The 14,985-nt window shown below is 44.1% G+C and overlaps 1 protein-coding gene across 2 annotated transcripts; it reads right to left on the bottom strand.

Moving 5' to 3' along the window:
- Positions 1–1,261: 1,261 nt before the first annotated feature.
- Znf786 (zinc finger protein 786) lies at positions 1,262–14,901 on the bottom strand. 2 transcript variants are annotated; one of them, XM_038318046.1, is made up of 4 exons: positions 14,773–14,901; positions 11,259–11,385; positions 6,714–6,869; positions 1,262–3,436 (listed from the first exon to the last, which is right to left on the bottom strand). In XM_038318046.1, the coding sequence occupies exons 1-4, from the start codon at positions 14,788–14,790 to the stop codon at positions 1,404–1,406; spliced, it is 2,334 nt and encodes a 777-aa protein (XP_038173974.1). In that variant the 5' UTR covers positions 14,791–14,901; the 3' UTR covers positions 1,262–1,403. The 2 variants fall into 2 exon arrangements, 1 of the variants encoding a protein (XP_038173974.1); XR_005284200.1 differs by lacking the exons at positions 6,714–6,869; positions 11,259–11,385; positions 14,773–14,901 and adding an exon at positions 3,823–4,164 and having other exon boundaries at positions 3,295–3,436.
- Positions 14,902–14,985: the final 84 nt, after the last annotated feature.

Raw genomic sequence — 14,985 nt, 5'->3', positions numbered from 1 at the left:
GTGGAATTGCATTCAAGCTGATAAAAGTTTCCATTTTGTCCCTAAAACATCTCCTTGTCTCCCAAATCACAATTCATTAACCACCGTTCTGCCGTCCTTATCTCAAAGTTTCCCCATCGATCTTTTGATTTCCTCCGGGAAGCTGCTGGTAATCCTGGTAACCACGCCTGCGATTTTTACACTGAACACTTGGTTTTGTCCACTTTTTTTTCTCCTTGTGCTGTTCTTCTATATTTGAAAAAACAACCTCCTCTTCTCTCCCTTCTGTAATTAACTGGTTAGGTAGTGGGATTAGGTTTGGTCTGAGGTATTTCCTATCCACAGAACACCACATGGATTTCTAGATTTTCAATTAATGTGCAGTGCAAGAAATCCCTGCCCTGGAATGAGTCCTCTAGAAAGTCCAGTGAGTTGTGTGTGGTAGTCCATGCCTTTAATCACAGAACTCGGGGGACAGAGGCAGATATATGTGAGTTGAGGCCAGCAGGTAGGAGGGGGAAACCTCAACATAGTGGGCCTGAGGCTGTGGGGGAAACTTTACTGGGACTTTTTTCCCTTCCCTGTAGCATTAGAGTTTGAAATAAAAAAAAATCCCTTTCCGATCTCTGTAGTTTTAAAAGATTTTAGAATACAAATCATTCACATATTGTGATACCTCCATTTTGTGTTCTGTGTATACTTTAGTCAGTTACTTAAATATTCATTCATTATGAGACTCTCACTTCTGCTCCAAATAGCATCTCCACTCTGGAACTTCCAAATCTCTATCCACTGACTCAATCCTTGATCGGGATCCAAATCTCTCAATACCTTTGGGTTTTTTTGTTTGTTTTTTTGTTTTTGTTTCTTCAGCTCAGATTACCAGTATTTTCTTAGGGTATGCTACGCATTAATCACCAAGGGCCCTGCTGAGAAACTCCAGCAGTCACAGGAAATTCAGAGAATTCATCTCACTGCTGTTGGTTTCAAAATAAAATGAATCAAACGCAAATCCAAAAGCGTATCATGACAGAAATAAAATCTGCTGAATTAACCACTTAGAAATACTCTGAAAAGACCAAAAGAGTAGATTTGCTATTAAACAGACTTCCCCTTTTCAGCTTTGACAGTAGTACTGGAGGAATATCCTTCTGGTTTAAGATGGGACTTTTGAACTAACTGCATCTGGGCGAAATGCGCGTAAAGTGGTAGGAAGAACAAATACCTCTTCTTACCAAGGGAGAGAAAATAGAATTGATGGGATTTCAAAAGAGAAAATTCTTCATAGTTTCCCATTTTTATTTGTATTATATTTTTTGATCAACGTAGAGCCCTCTTCCTAAAACTTGCTTTGCAGTGAGCTCAGCCACCATTCTTCACCCTGGCAATGAAGCTGTGCTCATAGCGTCGATGCCCCACCTGCCTCAACTCCAGTCAGCCTCTATCATTGCAAACAGTTGGCCAAGCCTTTTCTTCATGACAGGCTCACGTGGAACCTGACAGGATTTTGTGTGTACTCTAATGTGCTCCGCCAGTTTGGATTTATAAATGAAACCTTTCCCACAGTCTTCGCAGGCAAAGGGCCTCTCAGGCCTGTGGATGCGCTGGTGCCTGAGCATGTGACCCTTTTCCCGGAAGTTTTTACCACATTCCGGGCAGTGGAAAGGTCTCTTGCCTGTATGCAGGCCCTGGTGGCTGAGCAGCTGAGCTTTCAGTCGGAAACTCTTGTCACACTTGGGACACCGAAAAGGCTTCTCTCCTGTGTGTGTCCTCATGTGCTCCACGAGTTTAGACTGTTTGGCAAAGCCCTTCCCACACTGGCAGGAGAATGGCATCTGCCCGCTGTGCAGCAGCTGGTGTGCCTTCATGTCAGCCTTCACACGATAGCTCTTGCCACACTCCGGGCACTGGAAGGGTCTCTCTCCTGTGTGTAGACGTTGATGGCTAAGCAGCTGCCCCTTTAGGCGAAAGCTCCTGTCACACTCTAGACACTGGAAGGGCCTCTCTCCACTGTGGACACGGAAATGTTCTGTGAGCTTAGACTGTCTGGTAAAGCCCTTGCCACACTCCCCACAAGAGAATGGCCTCTCCTTGCTGTGGGTGCGCTGGTGGGCCTTCAGCATGCCCTTCAGGCGGAAGCTCTTGTGGCACTCGGGACACTGAAAGGGCCTCTCTCCGCTGTGCACTCTGAGATGCTCACGGAGCTTGCACTGATGGGCAAAGGCTTGGCCACACTCGCTGCAGGAGAATGGCCTTTCTCCACCATGTTGCAGTTGGTGGGCTCTCAACCTGCTCTTCAGACAGAAGCATAACTCACACACTGTGCACTGAACAGGCTCTTCCTCTGGGTGAAGCCGCTGCTGCTTCAGCAACTGCCCCTTTAGGCTGAAGCTTTTTCCGCCTTGGGCACACCAGAAAGATCTCTCCCCACTGAGGTCCTGGGTATGTTCTGTGAGTTTGCAATGTTTGGTGAAGCCCTGACCACAGTTTCTACAGGAGGATGGTCTTTCCCCACTATGCACACCCCAATGGACATTCTGCAGGTCTCTCAGGCAGAGGCACTCACTGCTCTCTGAACACTGAAAGGAATTTTCTTCCGTGTGTGCCCTGCAGAGGCCAGCCTGCTTAGACTGTGAGAGGAAGCAACCACCACATTCTGTACGTGAGCAGGGTTTGGCCTCACCCAGGCTGCAGCCACACTGCAGGACCTTCAGCTTGTTATCCTTGTGGCAGCAGCCCTCATAGTCCAGGCTGGGACCTGGCTTCTGTCTTGAGGGAACAATGGTGTTTTCCCTCCAGGAGGCTGGCCTCTCTTGGCTCTGCTGGCATTGGTGGACATTGCTATCCATTGGGAAGCTTTTGTCATATTTGGGGTGCTGGGGAGAACTGTGCTTGAGATGATGGCTGAAAAGATTACGCTCATGATGGAAGCACATTTTGCTTGTAGGGCACTGAGGTGGTCTCTTTCTTGTGTGGGCATCTAGATGTCTCACTAAATATTGCTTCAGGCAGAAGCTCTTCCCACATTTAGGACATGAGAAGCTGCACAGCGGCTGTGCATCAGTCTGCCTGCTGAACTCCTTCCAGACCCTGCATGGTGGGGTCTTGGGGTGACCCTTCTGGAGCGTCACTAAGTGATTCTTCTCCCAAGAGTTTTCCCCACAGACAGGACAAGAGTGTTGAGTGCTCTGCCAAGAGGGGACTCTTTGCAAGTCAGGGGGATTCAGAGTTCTGTGACTCAAGAATCCTTTTCTTTGGGCGGCCTCGTTGGAACAGTGCACTATTGAAACTAGAGCCCCAAGGCTGTGGGTTTGTGCATTTGCAAGGCTGATGCCTTGGTTATGCCCGAAGGAAACATCTTTTTCTCCTAAAGCAAGCCCAAAGGAAGGCTGACTCTCAAGAGGATTTAACTGGAAATGGCATGTGATTTCTCTTGACTTCACAGCTTGCTGGCTACCTGGAAATGAAAACAAAAATTCTGTAAATCTTTTGTCTTTCACCAGTAAAGCGATCTATAAAAGAGTTGACTCTTCTACAGCGGTTGGGACATCCTGCCCCGACTAGAGTATAAAACATTATATGTGGTTCTACTTCATGACCAAAATGAGTCCAGCCGCAGACACTAAACTGAGCAGGTCATGCTATGATGAAAGTGAAGGACGAAAGCAGAAGTCTCAGAGGTAGGATCTGGGAGCTGCAAACTGACTGCGTCCTACCTATGACTCCCATCGGCCCACTCTGCAGACCTTGTCAAGCTAACGGCTGCTGGTTTGGGGTTCTTTACTCTGATAAAAACAGAGAAATGTGGCAGAAGAGACAGATAGGTGGTTTAAGAGTACTGACTGCTCTTGTAGAGGACCCAAGTTCTCTTTTCAACATCTACATGATGGTTCCAACTCTAGGGAGTTCAACTCCATCTTCTGGCCTCCTAGGTTCAACTCCATCTTCTGGCCTCCTAGGTTCAGCTCCATCTTCTGGCCTCTGTAGGTTCAACTCCATCTTCTGGCCTCCTAGGTTCAGCTCCATCTTCTGGCCTCTGTAGGTACTGCATGCACAGAAGCTTACACAGGTGTACACACCATACACAAAATAATAAAATATTAATTTTTTTGAAACAGGGTCTCTATAACCCAGGCTTGCCTGGAACTTGCTATGTAGTACAGGCTGGATTCAAATTCAGAGAGATCTGCCTGGCTTTGCTTCTCAAGTGCTAGAATTAAAGGCATGCACCACCATGCCTGGCCTAATAAAATAAAAACAAGAAAACACATATACATAAAATACATAAATAAATAAATCAAAAGGGCTGGAAAGATGGCACACTGGCTGCTTTTCTAGAGGTCCTGAGTTCAATTCCCAGCACCCACATGGGGACTCACAACTATTTGTCCTGATGCAGACAAAACATTCATATACATAAAATAGGTAAATAAAAGTGATAAAGAGGGTTGTGATGAGTCAGTATGGTGCCTGTCACCCTGGATCTTCCATAACCACTGAGCAGCACTGCTACTGCAGGAACATCAAGCGTCTTAGAATCACAGTGTCACGATGCGACAGCAATAAGATCCTAACAGCCGCAACAATACCACAGATGTATGTTACCTATCTGGATATATCTATAAGGGTGATTTCTGAGAGATTTAAGGAAGGAAGGCTCACCCTGAGTATAGATAGCACAATTTCACGGGGTGGGGTCCCAGACTGAATAAAATGAAAGAGAAAGGGCTGAGCACAAGCATTCACCTGTCTGTTTCCTGAGTATAGGTACAATGTGATCGGCCACCGAACATTCTTCCCCTCACATGGACTTGACTATATCCCCACAAACCCTGAGTCAAAATAAACATTTATTAACTTGCTTCTTGTATGGAATTTGGTCACAACAATGAGAAAAGTAACAAATACAGAAACTGACACTGAGGGTTGGGGTCATTGCTATGATAAATCTGACCACATGGTTCTTAGGCCCTTGGTCCTTGTCTGTGGGAGGAATGTGGAAGAGAATGGAGTTTCATGAAGCCATGGAATGACATAAGCAGAGCTCAGAAGGCCGTTCCACTGGGAACCGGGTAAACCAGAACGCCAACAGAAATGTGGTCAGCATTGTTGTAAACGTGGCCAAGAGGAGACAGGCTCTATCTCAAGTTGGCAATAGAACTTGACAGTGTTGTTCATGTGGTACTGGGTTTTGCCAGATGAACGATGTGAGAATAAAGGGGTGATGAAGGCTTGCCCAGCTACTAAGGTCAGGCAATGTATGGCAGGGTCAGATTTCCTGCATGGAGTTTCTGAGAGGTCACTGTGTGAAGCTAGGAAGGTAAAGCCTAGGTTGTAGTGTAGACCCAAGAATGTTAGAGATGCCAGAACTCTAGAAAATCACCGGAACAAGCTGGAGCTGGCCCAAGAGAGAGTTCACATGTACTATAGGGGCAGAGCTAGAGAGATGGAGCTGCCCAAGGCTAGCGGAGCCCAAACAATTCTATCATAGCCCCAGATGACAGACATGGAGCTGTAGGATTTAGTGTTTCCCTGCTGGGTATGGGTCTTGCTTTGGTCCTCTATTCTTCATTTTTGGAATAGTAATTATTACAGCGTGCCATAGTATATTGGTAGTAATTAACTTCTCTTTTGATATTGCAGGGGCTCGCAGCTGAAAGACTGCTTCGGAGACAGAGATGGAGAAAGTCACTCTCAGCTTTGTTCTTTCCCATCTGCTGGCAAGGATAGCCTTCATTAACGACTGCGTCGGGCTGTCCACATTGCTCTCCAGCACTGTACTGTAGGTTCTTGGGTTTGCTTCATTTTATACATCAGGAGTTCAAATACTACTAACTTGCCCAAAGTCCCTGTGGTGGTTTGAATGAGAATGGCCCCACAGACTCATGTTTTAGTACGGGGTCCTCAGTTGGTCAAACAGTTTGGAAGGATTAGGAGGTGTGGCCTTATTGGAGGAGGTGTGTCACTGGGGGTGGGCTTTGAGATTTCAAAAGCCCATGCCATTCACTGTCTCTGCCTCTGCTTGTGGATGAGATGTGAGTTCTCAGTTACTGCTGCCATGCCTGCCTGCTTGCTACCATGCTCCCTGCCACGATGGTCACGGATGCTAGTCCTCTGCAACTATCAGCCACCAATTAAATGCCTTCTTTTATTAGTTGTCTTGGTCATGGTGTTTTGTCACAAGTGCAGAAAAGTAACTAAGACAGTCTACAGAAGGAGAGATCAGACTCAGGCTTCGGAGTTCACGGGCCTAACCATTATGCTTTACTGCCTTTCTCTAAAATATTTGCAACGTCAAGCTCAGGTCAGCCAAACAGGAAGAGAACACCAGAGAGGGAAAAACAAGATATCGGAATGTGATATGTTTAGGTTAAGACCATGGTTTTTTGTTTGTTTGTTTCTTTTTTCTCTTTCTTTTTTGAGATAGGGTCTTATGTAGTTCAGACTAGATTTGAACTCATGATGCCAATTAGGATACCTTTGAGCTCCTACCCTCTGCTTGCAGAGGTTATACTATACAGCTCCATTTTAGACACTAGGTTTTTGTTTGTTTTGTTTTGTTTTGTTTTGAGACAGGGTTTCTCTGTCTAACAGCCCTGGCTGTTCTGGAATAAGGTCTTATAGACCAGGCTAGCCTCGAACTCACAGAAATCCACTTGAATCTGCCTCCTGAAGGCTGGGATTAAAGGCGTGTACCACCGCCACCCGGCAGACACTAGGTTCTTAATACTCACTCTCAAATAACTGTTCCTCAATAACTAGACGAAAGTGCACACCATCCACAGAGGAGCGAATCCCTTTCTCTGCCTTCTGTTCTTCTCCCCAACTGCCAAAGAACTCTCTTCCAAGTTCAACCCAGGATATGAGTTCTGGTTTCGGAAGTCCACAGTCTGTACAGAGAAGTCAGACAGGGTAGTTTGGCTTGATTGCTATAAAACACATCATCTAAATTTCTCAAAATTTACTTCTGGAACAAAACACAAATTGTCAACCAATAGACTCACTGACAGCCAGAACTTCCTAGTTTATCTGGACATGTTATACCAATCAAATCATTGTTCATAGTCCCCACAAATCTGATGTTATATTTAATTAAAAACAAACGGAAAATGCTTTATTATTATTTTAATTATTATGTCTCACTATGTAGATCAGGCTGGCCTCAAACTCACAGAGATCTATCTGCTCTTCCAGAAGACCTGGGTTCAGATCCCAGGACCCAAACAGCAGTTCACAACTGTCTATAGCTCCAGAGACAATAACCTACGAACACATAAAATTAAAAAAAAAAAAAAAGAATATCATAGACGCTGACATTCATTAAAGTGAGCTGCTATGTAACTGTGTGTGTCAACTTTGCCACGTCCCCAGATTGGTTTTCAAAATGACTGTGGCGATTTACCAGCTCAGTTGCTACATATGTGGTCCTGTCAGACATTTTCCATCTCTAATGCAGGCTTGGTATCTACAGCATCACCTTCCATCTTAAAGAGAAAAAACCCTGCCTTGGTTGCTCTTGGCCCTTTCTTATGATCAGCTTACAGACTATGAGAAGCCATTCTTGAATTTTGAGTGGAACTGCTTTGAATATATAGATTATTTTGAAGCAAGCTGGCAGAGCAATAAAGGTTCATATAACTGACTGTAAAATGAAAAAGATGGATAATCTGAGGGAATAAATAAAAGCATGAGTAAAGAAGGAAGCAATTAAAAATCAAAATCATAGCAGGACATTGTCTAATAGTGATGCAAATTCAAATGAAACATGATTTTTAATAACCGAAGAGGGAGATAAAAAGTCCATTGGAACTGGAATGGAGGGGGGGGGCATGTTTGGCAGTGGCCCGGGGCTGACAACGTAGATTATATTTCCTCTTCTATCAGTTCAATTGCTTTGACTAGTTCTTTCTTTTTCTTTTCTTTTTTTTTTTTTGGTTTGGTTTTTCGAGACAGGGTTTCTCTGTGGCTTTGGAGCCTGTCCTGGAACTAGCTCTTGTAGACCAGGCTGGCCTCGAACTCACAGAGATCCGCCTGCCTCTGCCTCCCGAGTGCTGGGATTAAAGGCGTGCGCCACCACCGCCCGGCCTACTAGTTCTTGTATAAAATAAAAATAATGTCATGGGTTACATGTTTTAGGAAAAATCCACAGATATAGTCTGGAAAACTTAACTATGATGAAAGAATATAAGTTTCAGAAACTTTAAAATATGAAAGCAGATATGACTGTCATGTGTATGCAGGAGATAAAGAAGAGAATGTCGAAGGAATTATCTCATCTTTAAACACTGAAACAGTCACGTGATATAAAGTTAACAGACCATGCATATTTTATTATCATTCCTTAGAAGCCTGTTCTTTTTTAATGAGAGACAGAAAGGGCACTGATCCAGATGGGAGGGGATGTAGAGAGGAACTGGGAGGAGTAGAAGGAGAACTGTAATCAGGATGTATGTGAAAAAAGAATCTATCATCAATAAAAGGAAAAAGGAAATTTTAACAATGCATTAAACTTAATCTCTCCAAATCTTTTTAAAATTAATCTAGGGGCTAGAGAGATAGCTCAGAAGTTAAGGGCACTTGCTGCTCTTTCAGAGGACTGGGGTTCAGGTACTGCATTCACATGGCAATCCACAACCATCTGTAATTCCAGTTCTAGGGGATCTAATGCCTTTTTCCTGCCTCCATGTACACCATATGCACGGGTACACAGATACACATGCCGATAAAATACTTACACACATAGAACAAAAATAATAAAATTAAAATTATTCTGGCAAAATAAAGTTAATAGAAAACAATCTAGAGATTTAAATATATTATTTTAAATTATAAAACTGTCCAATAGACACACATAAAAAACTAAAAAAACATAAAAAACACTATCAAAAACTGGGAAGGTTAAAAAAAAGTAAAAGAGAGATGGCATAAATAAGACATATTTTTCAAATTAATTGATCAAGCTACTTAATTAATCAAGCTACTACTAAACTTAATACATCAAGAAATGAGTGTTACCATATTTAGTTCAAAGAAAAGTGCTTTCCCAGTGAAAACAGAAATGGTTAAAGTGCCTGCCTTGGAGCTGGAACAATGTCTCCGTGGTTAAGAGCACTGATTGCTCTCCCAGAGGACAACAGTTAACTTCCAGAACCTACATGATGGTTCACAGTAACTCCACTTCCAGAGACTGCAACACCCTCTTCTTGCCTCCTTAGGCACCAGGCGTGTGTGTGGTGCACAGACATACATGCATACAGACATACACTTGTAAACATAAATTTTTAAAAAAAATCAAACAGGAGACTTTCATCTATTTTATGCTTCTCTGAACAGGCTAATTTTATGCATGATTTTGTATGTGAGTATGTTGGGGGATGCATGGCATGCATTGGAAGTCAAGGGACAATCTTGGGTACTGGTTCTCAGAACACCTTCTACTGTTGGGAAAATTGTTTTGTAAACTGTGTGAAGATGTATCTCTGTCCTTCCTCACTCTCCTAAGGTACCTCCTGTTGGTTTAACAAAGAGTTGAATGGTCAATAACTTGGCAGGAGAGGATAGGTGGGACTTCCAGGAAGATATAGGAATGCTGGGAAAAAATTCTGAGGTGGGAGATTAGTCAGCCAAACTCGAAGGAAGTTGGACAGATGGTACTGAGGAGAGGTAATGAGCCATGAAGAAGAATGTAGATTAATACAAGTAAGTTAATTGAAGAACTAGTTGGGAACAAGACTAAGCTAAGGCTAAGCTTTCATAATTAATAAAAGTTTCCACGTCGTCATTTGGAAGCTGGCAGTCCAAAGAAATACCTGTTACGTTCCACCTTTTAAATTTTGAGAGAGGATCCATCATTGGCCTGAGACTTGTTGCCATGCAGGTCAGGTGAGGCCTTCAATCTTCTAGGGATCCTTTCACCTGGCCTCTCAATGCGATTATAAACAGGCGTGTGCCGCTGCACCCGTCTTTTATGTGGGTTCTGAGGATGCAAATTCAGATGTTCATGCTGCCAAGGCAGGTGCTTTTCCTACTGACCGACTGACTGAATCATCTCTCCAGCTCCAGACTCATTTAAAAATTTAACTGAGGGGGCTGGAAAGATGGCTCAGTGGTTAAGAGCATTACCTGCTCTTCCAAAGGTCCTGAGTTCAATTCCCAGCAACCACATGGTGGCTCACAACCATCTGTAATGAGATCTGGTGCCCTCTTCTGGCCTGCAGGCATATACACAGACAGAATATTGTATACTTAATAAATAAATAAATATTTAAAAAAAAAAAATTTAACTGATAAGAAAAACTAGCCAGGCATATGGTTCATGCTTTGCCCCCACCCCCACCCTAGCATTTCTTTGTAGCCTGTCATGTCCTGGAATTCACTATGTAAACCAGGCTGGCCTCAGATTTACAGAGTCCACTTGCCTCTAGCTCCCAAGTTCTGGGATTAAAATGTGTGTACCACCATTCCCCACAAATATGTAGCCCAGGCAAACCTTGAATTTATAATCCTCCTGCTCTGCCTCTTCAGTATATCCTTCCAGCCGCCACAACCGGCTGCTACCCACCTATAATCCCAGCACCCGAGGCAAGTTGATCTATATAGTGAGTCCCATGCCAGCCTCAACTATACAGTGAGATCTTGTCTCAAAAAACTATAAAACAACAAAAACCCCAAAACCAAGAACTATAAAGGAGGTGTATGTTTAATTCTGTGGTACAGCCCTTGCCTAGCACATGCAAGGACCTAGATGTTATCTCCAGCATCACACACAGGAAGAGGAGGGATAATGATGATGGAACCAAAGAAGGAAAAAATATCCATCATCCTTACCAGAGGCTGCTACCCTTAAACACGTCAGGGTACACTCATTCAGAATCACACTACAGGGAAGACCATTAGTTTCTTGCAGTCTCTAACCCCTTTGTAAAGCTGCAAGGAGACCAGTTTCTAGGTTAAGGCACACATGTACTATGGGCATGAAGCAGGTGTGCTTCTCAGTGGAAAACCAAGCATCTCAGTAAACTGTGATGGGAAACGTTTTAACATATGTCTTAGCTACCTGTAAGTGACATTATGTGCTGTCTTAAATGCTGTCCTGCAATGTCCACCCCGAATAAAGATGGGTAATGTATACTTTTTTATTGACAACAACAACAAAGAGATAAAGGGACTTTCTAAGTTAGTGTCTAAGCAATCTTGCTCCCTCACAAGAGGATCAAGTGACTGAGGAGCTCTCACAAGATCCAGCTGCAAAACTCACCAAGGAGTTGAAAGCTCCTTACCTAGAGAGACAAGAGTCTCATAATTGGTTCTCATGACATGCTTGTACAGTTCCTTCTGCCATGCTTCTAAATGCTGCCACTCTTGCTCAGAGAAATAAATGGCCACATCTTCGAAGGTCAGCGGTAACTGAAGCGAGAGACGTTATACAGATACAGTCATGATTGCTACAAGTGATTCCAGTTCATTCTCATTGCATATGTGAGACTTACAAAGTAGACGGCTGTTTTTGACTCAGCAGTTACTTCCACAGAAGTGATCTGCAGAGGCAGGAGGATCTCTGGGAGTTTAATGCCAGCTAGGTGTGCAGAGTGAGTTCCAGGACCGCCAGGGCTACAGAGTGAGCTCCAGGAGCAGCCAGGGCTACAGAGTGAGCTCCAGGAGCAGCCAGGCCTACAGAGTGAGACGCTGTCTCAGGATTTGGGGGCAGGGGGTGATTTGTGGGTTGGAGAGATGGTTCAGCAATCAAGAGCACTGGATGCTCTTCCTGAAGGCCCAGGTTCAGTTCCCAGCTCCCACATGGTAGCTCACAACCATCTGTAACTCCAGTCCCAGGGAACCTAATGCCCTGTTAAGCTTTCCACAGACCCTGCACATACATGGTGCACAGACACACATACAGACAAAACACCCATACACACAAAAATAATTAAATAAGCAAAACAATTTGTTTTCTCTATCTCTGCTCTGCTCTCACCTCTACACCCATCTCATATGTATCTCCAGACTACATATCTGTGTATGGGATGGTATGCTCTTTACAAAAATGAAGCCAAATCAGTGTGATTCACGTAATGTGTCATGACCATTTGTTCAGATGAATACAAGAAAGTAAACTCACATTGGGGTAAACTGCGTGATTACATCATACTCCACAAGGAGACAGAGCCCATTAACGGGCCATACACACACTGCTTCTTCCTTCTCTGTAAATATTATGTATTTATTTTACGACAGGCTCTCATGTGCGATGTAGACCGGGACTGGTCTAGATCTCACAGAGACCTACCTCCCTCTGTCTCTCCAGTGCTGGGATTAAAAGACATGCCTCGATGCTTGGCCTCCCCTCTGCAAATTATAGACAATGCTCGGATGGGCTTCTTTAGGTATCAGCACTTTTACTTTCATAGAAGAGTATCCCTAAGTCAAAGACTATAAACAACCTGAGTTGTGAAGTGTGTGTGTGTATGTGTGTGTGTGTGTGTGTGAGAGAGAGAGAGAGAGAGAGAGAGAGAGAGAGAGAGAGAGAGAGAGAGAGAGAGAGAAAGACTGAATCCAGAACCTTGCACATGCTAGGCAACTTCTCTACCTTTGAGTGATATCCCTAGCTCAAAATTGTTTAGTGTTTATGTTTATCATGGTTAACTAGAAAAATAGCTGCTGAAGTTCATAATTAGAACTTATGTAAATCATATATTTGTTAGTTGAAATACTCTGCCTATATGGCTGTAACCCTACACCTTGCTGATTTTTTTAAACCTAGTTTAACTTCATTTGTTATTGGCATGTGCTTATTTACTATGGCTATTAAATAAAGTATATATTATTTCCATTTTGGTTTTTTTTTTTGAAACAGGGTTTTTCTGTATAGCCCTGGTTGTTCTGGAACTCACTCTGTAGACCAGGGTGGCCTTGAACTCACAGAGAACTGCCTGCCTCTGCCTCCCTAGTGTTGGGATTAAAGGTATGCACCACCATTGCTCAGTCTTATTTAAAAAAAAATTTTTTTTGAGACAGGTTTTCTCTAGCCTTGGTTGTTTTGGAACTCGCTCTGAAGACCAGGCTGACCTGAAATCAGAGAGCTTTGTCGGCCTCTGCCTCCTGTGCTATCACTACTACCTGGCAAAACCCAATATTTTAAGTTAATGCAAGTTACTTGTGTTACACAATTTATTTTAAAACAATAATTTTGTGCTGGGAATAGTAATAATCACCTTTAATTCCAGCACTCAGGAGGCAGAGGCCAGTCTCGTCTACAATGTGAGTTCCAGGACAGCCAGGGCTATGCTGAGACCCTGTGTCAAAAACAAAAACAAAAAACAAAACAAAACAACAACAACAAAAAAAACAGCAATTTGCCCTAATTGGTTAATGTATTAAGAAAAAAACGAATGCAAATTTCATATCTGCTTCTGTCCAGTTTCTTCTGTGAGAAACAGTAGGTTAACGGTTCTCATTCAGCACAATTTGCCCTCTGTGGGACATAGGCAAAGCCTGGAGACAGTTTTGATTGTAAAATTTCAGGTGTGCTACTGGCCTCTAGTGGTTATCAGCTAAGAAAACACAGCCCAGTCCCTACACAAAGAATTATCTAGTACTCTTCCTTATCAAAATATGTGTTCATACACCCTTCCTTTTCTTAATAATGCCACCAAAGTGAAAACGCAGGTATTGCTAATTCAGATAAAAATGTCAAAAAATTGCTGTAAAGTTGTACTTTGTTTTGTTTTCTGAGTGAAGGTCTGACTGGCCAGAACCCTGCAGCAATCCTTTTGCTTCTGCCTCCCCAAGTCCTGCCAGGCCCACCTCCAAAGTGTTTCCTCCAGGAGAAAAGTGAGTTTCCCATTTTCCCACCTTAAAAAAGTTTCTACGCTAAAGTCGCTAAAAATCTGTAGAAAGAATGAACCTTCAACCTGTGAAACTGTGAAGATGACAACAACAACAACCAAAATCATGCCAGATTTTGCCTGCCTTTTAAGTTTAAACTGCAAGAGTTCGGCAGCAATAGTGCACAGGAGGTGCTTGGTTAAGACAGTTAAGACATTACAGCTCCTACTACACTACATTTTTGGCATCCACTGGGGGTTGGAGAGCATATCCCCCGTGGAAGAACTATTGTGGGTGGTTTTTTTTTTTTTTTGCAACTGTGCTATATTACCTATTTTTAATAAACTCACAAACATCTGTCATATCGTGAAACTGAAAGTATTTATGGAAGAATATTTTATTGTTTATTTTTCCATCAACAGGAGTGGCCATCTCCCATTTATTCAAAACCATGTTTATAAAAGTGCTGCCTATCTGTTGTATACGTAATCCTGAACAACTGTACATTCGGTGAGAAAGTATGGGCTGCTTTAAAATTACTTTTATCTCCGTCTTATTTACTAATCAAGAATGCTTAATAGAGCAGTTAGGACAGCATAAAGAAAAACCATTCCCTCTACTCCCTAATTTCAACAAAACACGAAATAACCAAGCACGCAGATTTTACTGCCCTTTTCTACCCTGCTGGCGTGAGGTCCCACCCGCACACACTCTACGTGAACGCAGTGAACGCCAGTCGGAGACTAAATTATGACATCGTGAACCCGCAGGACACCACTGCAACCTTCGGAAACGCAAACCCCGATGGCGCTCGCTCTGCTCGGGGGAGAAGGCTGGGCAGCCGCTGCCGTCGGTGTCGCAGGCGAGCGCAGCGCGCGCGGACCCGGCTTTGTTGGGGTCCCCACGCCGCCGCACGCGCAGCCCGCGGTCCCGCTCCCGCCCTGAGCCCGGTCCGCGCGGGGCCCTTACCGGAGCGAGTCCGGCCATGGCCAGCGCGGACACGCCTAGCCTGGGCCTCGGCCCCGGCGACGCCCACGCTTCCCGGCGACGAGGCGGGAACCCGCTCCTCTCCGACCCCAGGCCACAACCCCCACTCGCCCCAAGCCCAGCGCCAGCCCCCGCGGGGGTGGATCGCGGCCGTCGCTCCGCCCCACAGCGCCCCCTGCGGGCAGGAGGAGCGGC

This window comes from Arvicola amphibius, chromosome 2 (genome assembly GCF_903992535.2).
Source record: "Arvicola amphibius chromosome 2, mArvAmp1.2, whole genome shotgun sequence".
Lineage (NCBI taxonomy): Eukaryota > Metazoa > Chordata > Mammalia > Rodentia > Cricetidae > Arvicola > Arvicola amphibius.
The sequence above is the reverse complement of the archived record's forward strand: the minus strand, read 5'-3'. Positions and strand labels throughout refer to the sequence as shown.

Bases quoted from the DNA above. Each gene is read 5' to 3' on its own strand.
- Znf786 (XM_038318046.1), bottom strand. The intron at 6,870-11,258 runs GTAAGGAGCTTT...TTCTCTGTACAG, and splicing joins TGAGACTCTTGTCTCTCTAG to ACTGTGGACTTCCGAAACCA. The intron at 3,437-6,713 runs GTGAGTATTAAG...TTTCATTTCCAG, and splicing joins TGAGGAACAGTTATTTGAGA to GTAGCCAGCAAGCTGTGAAG.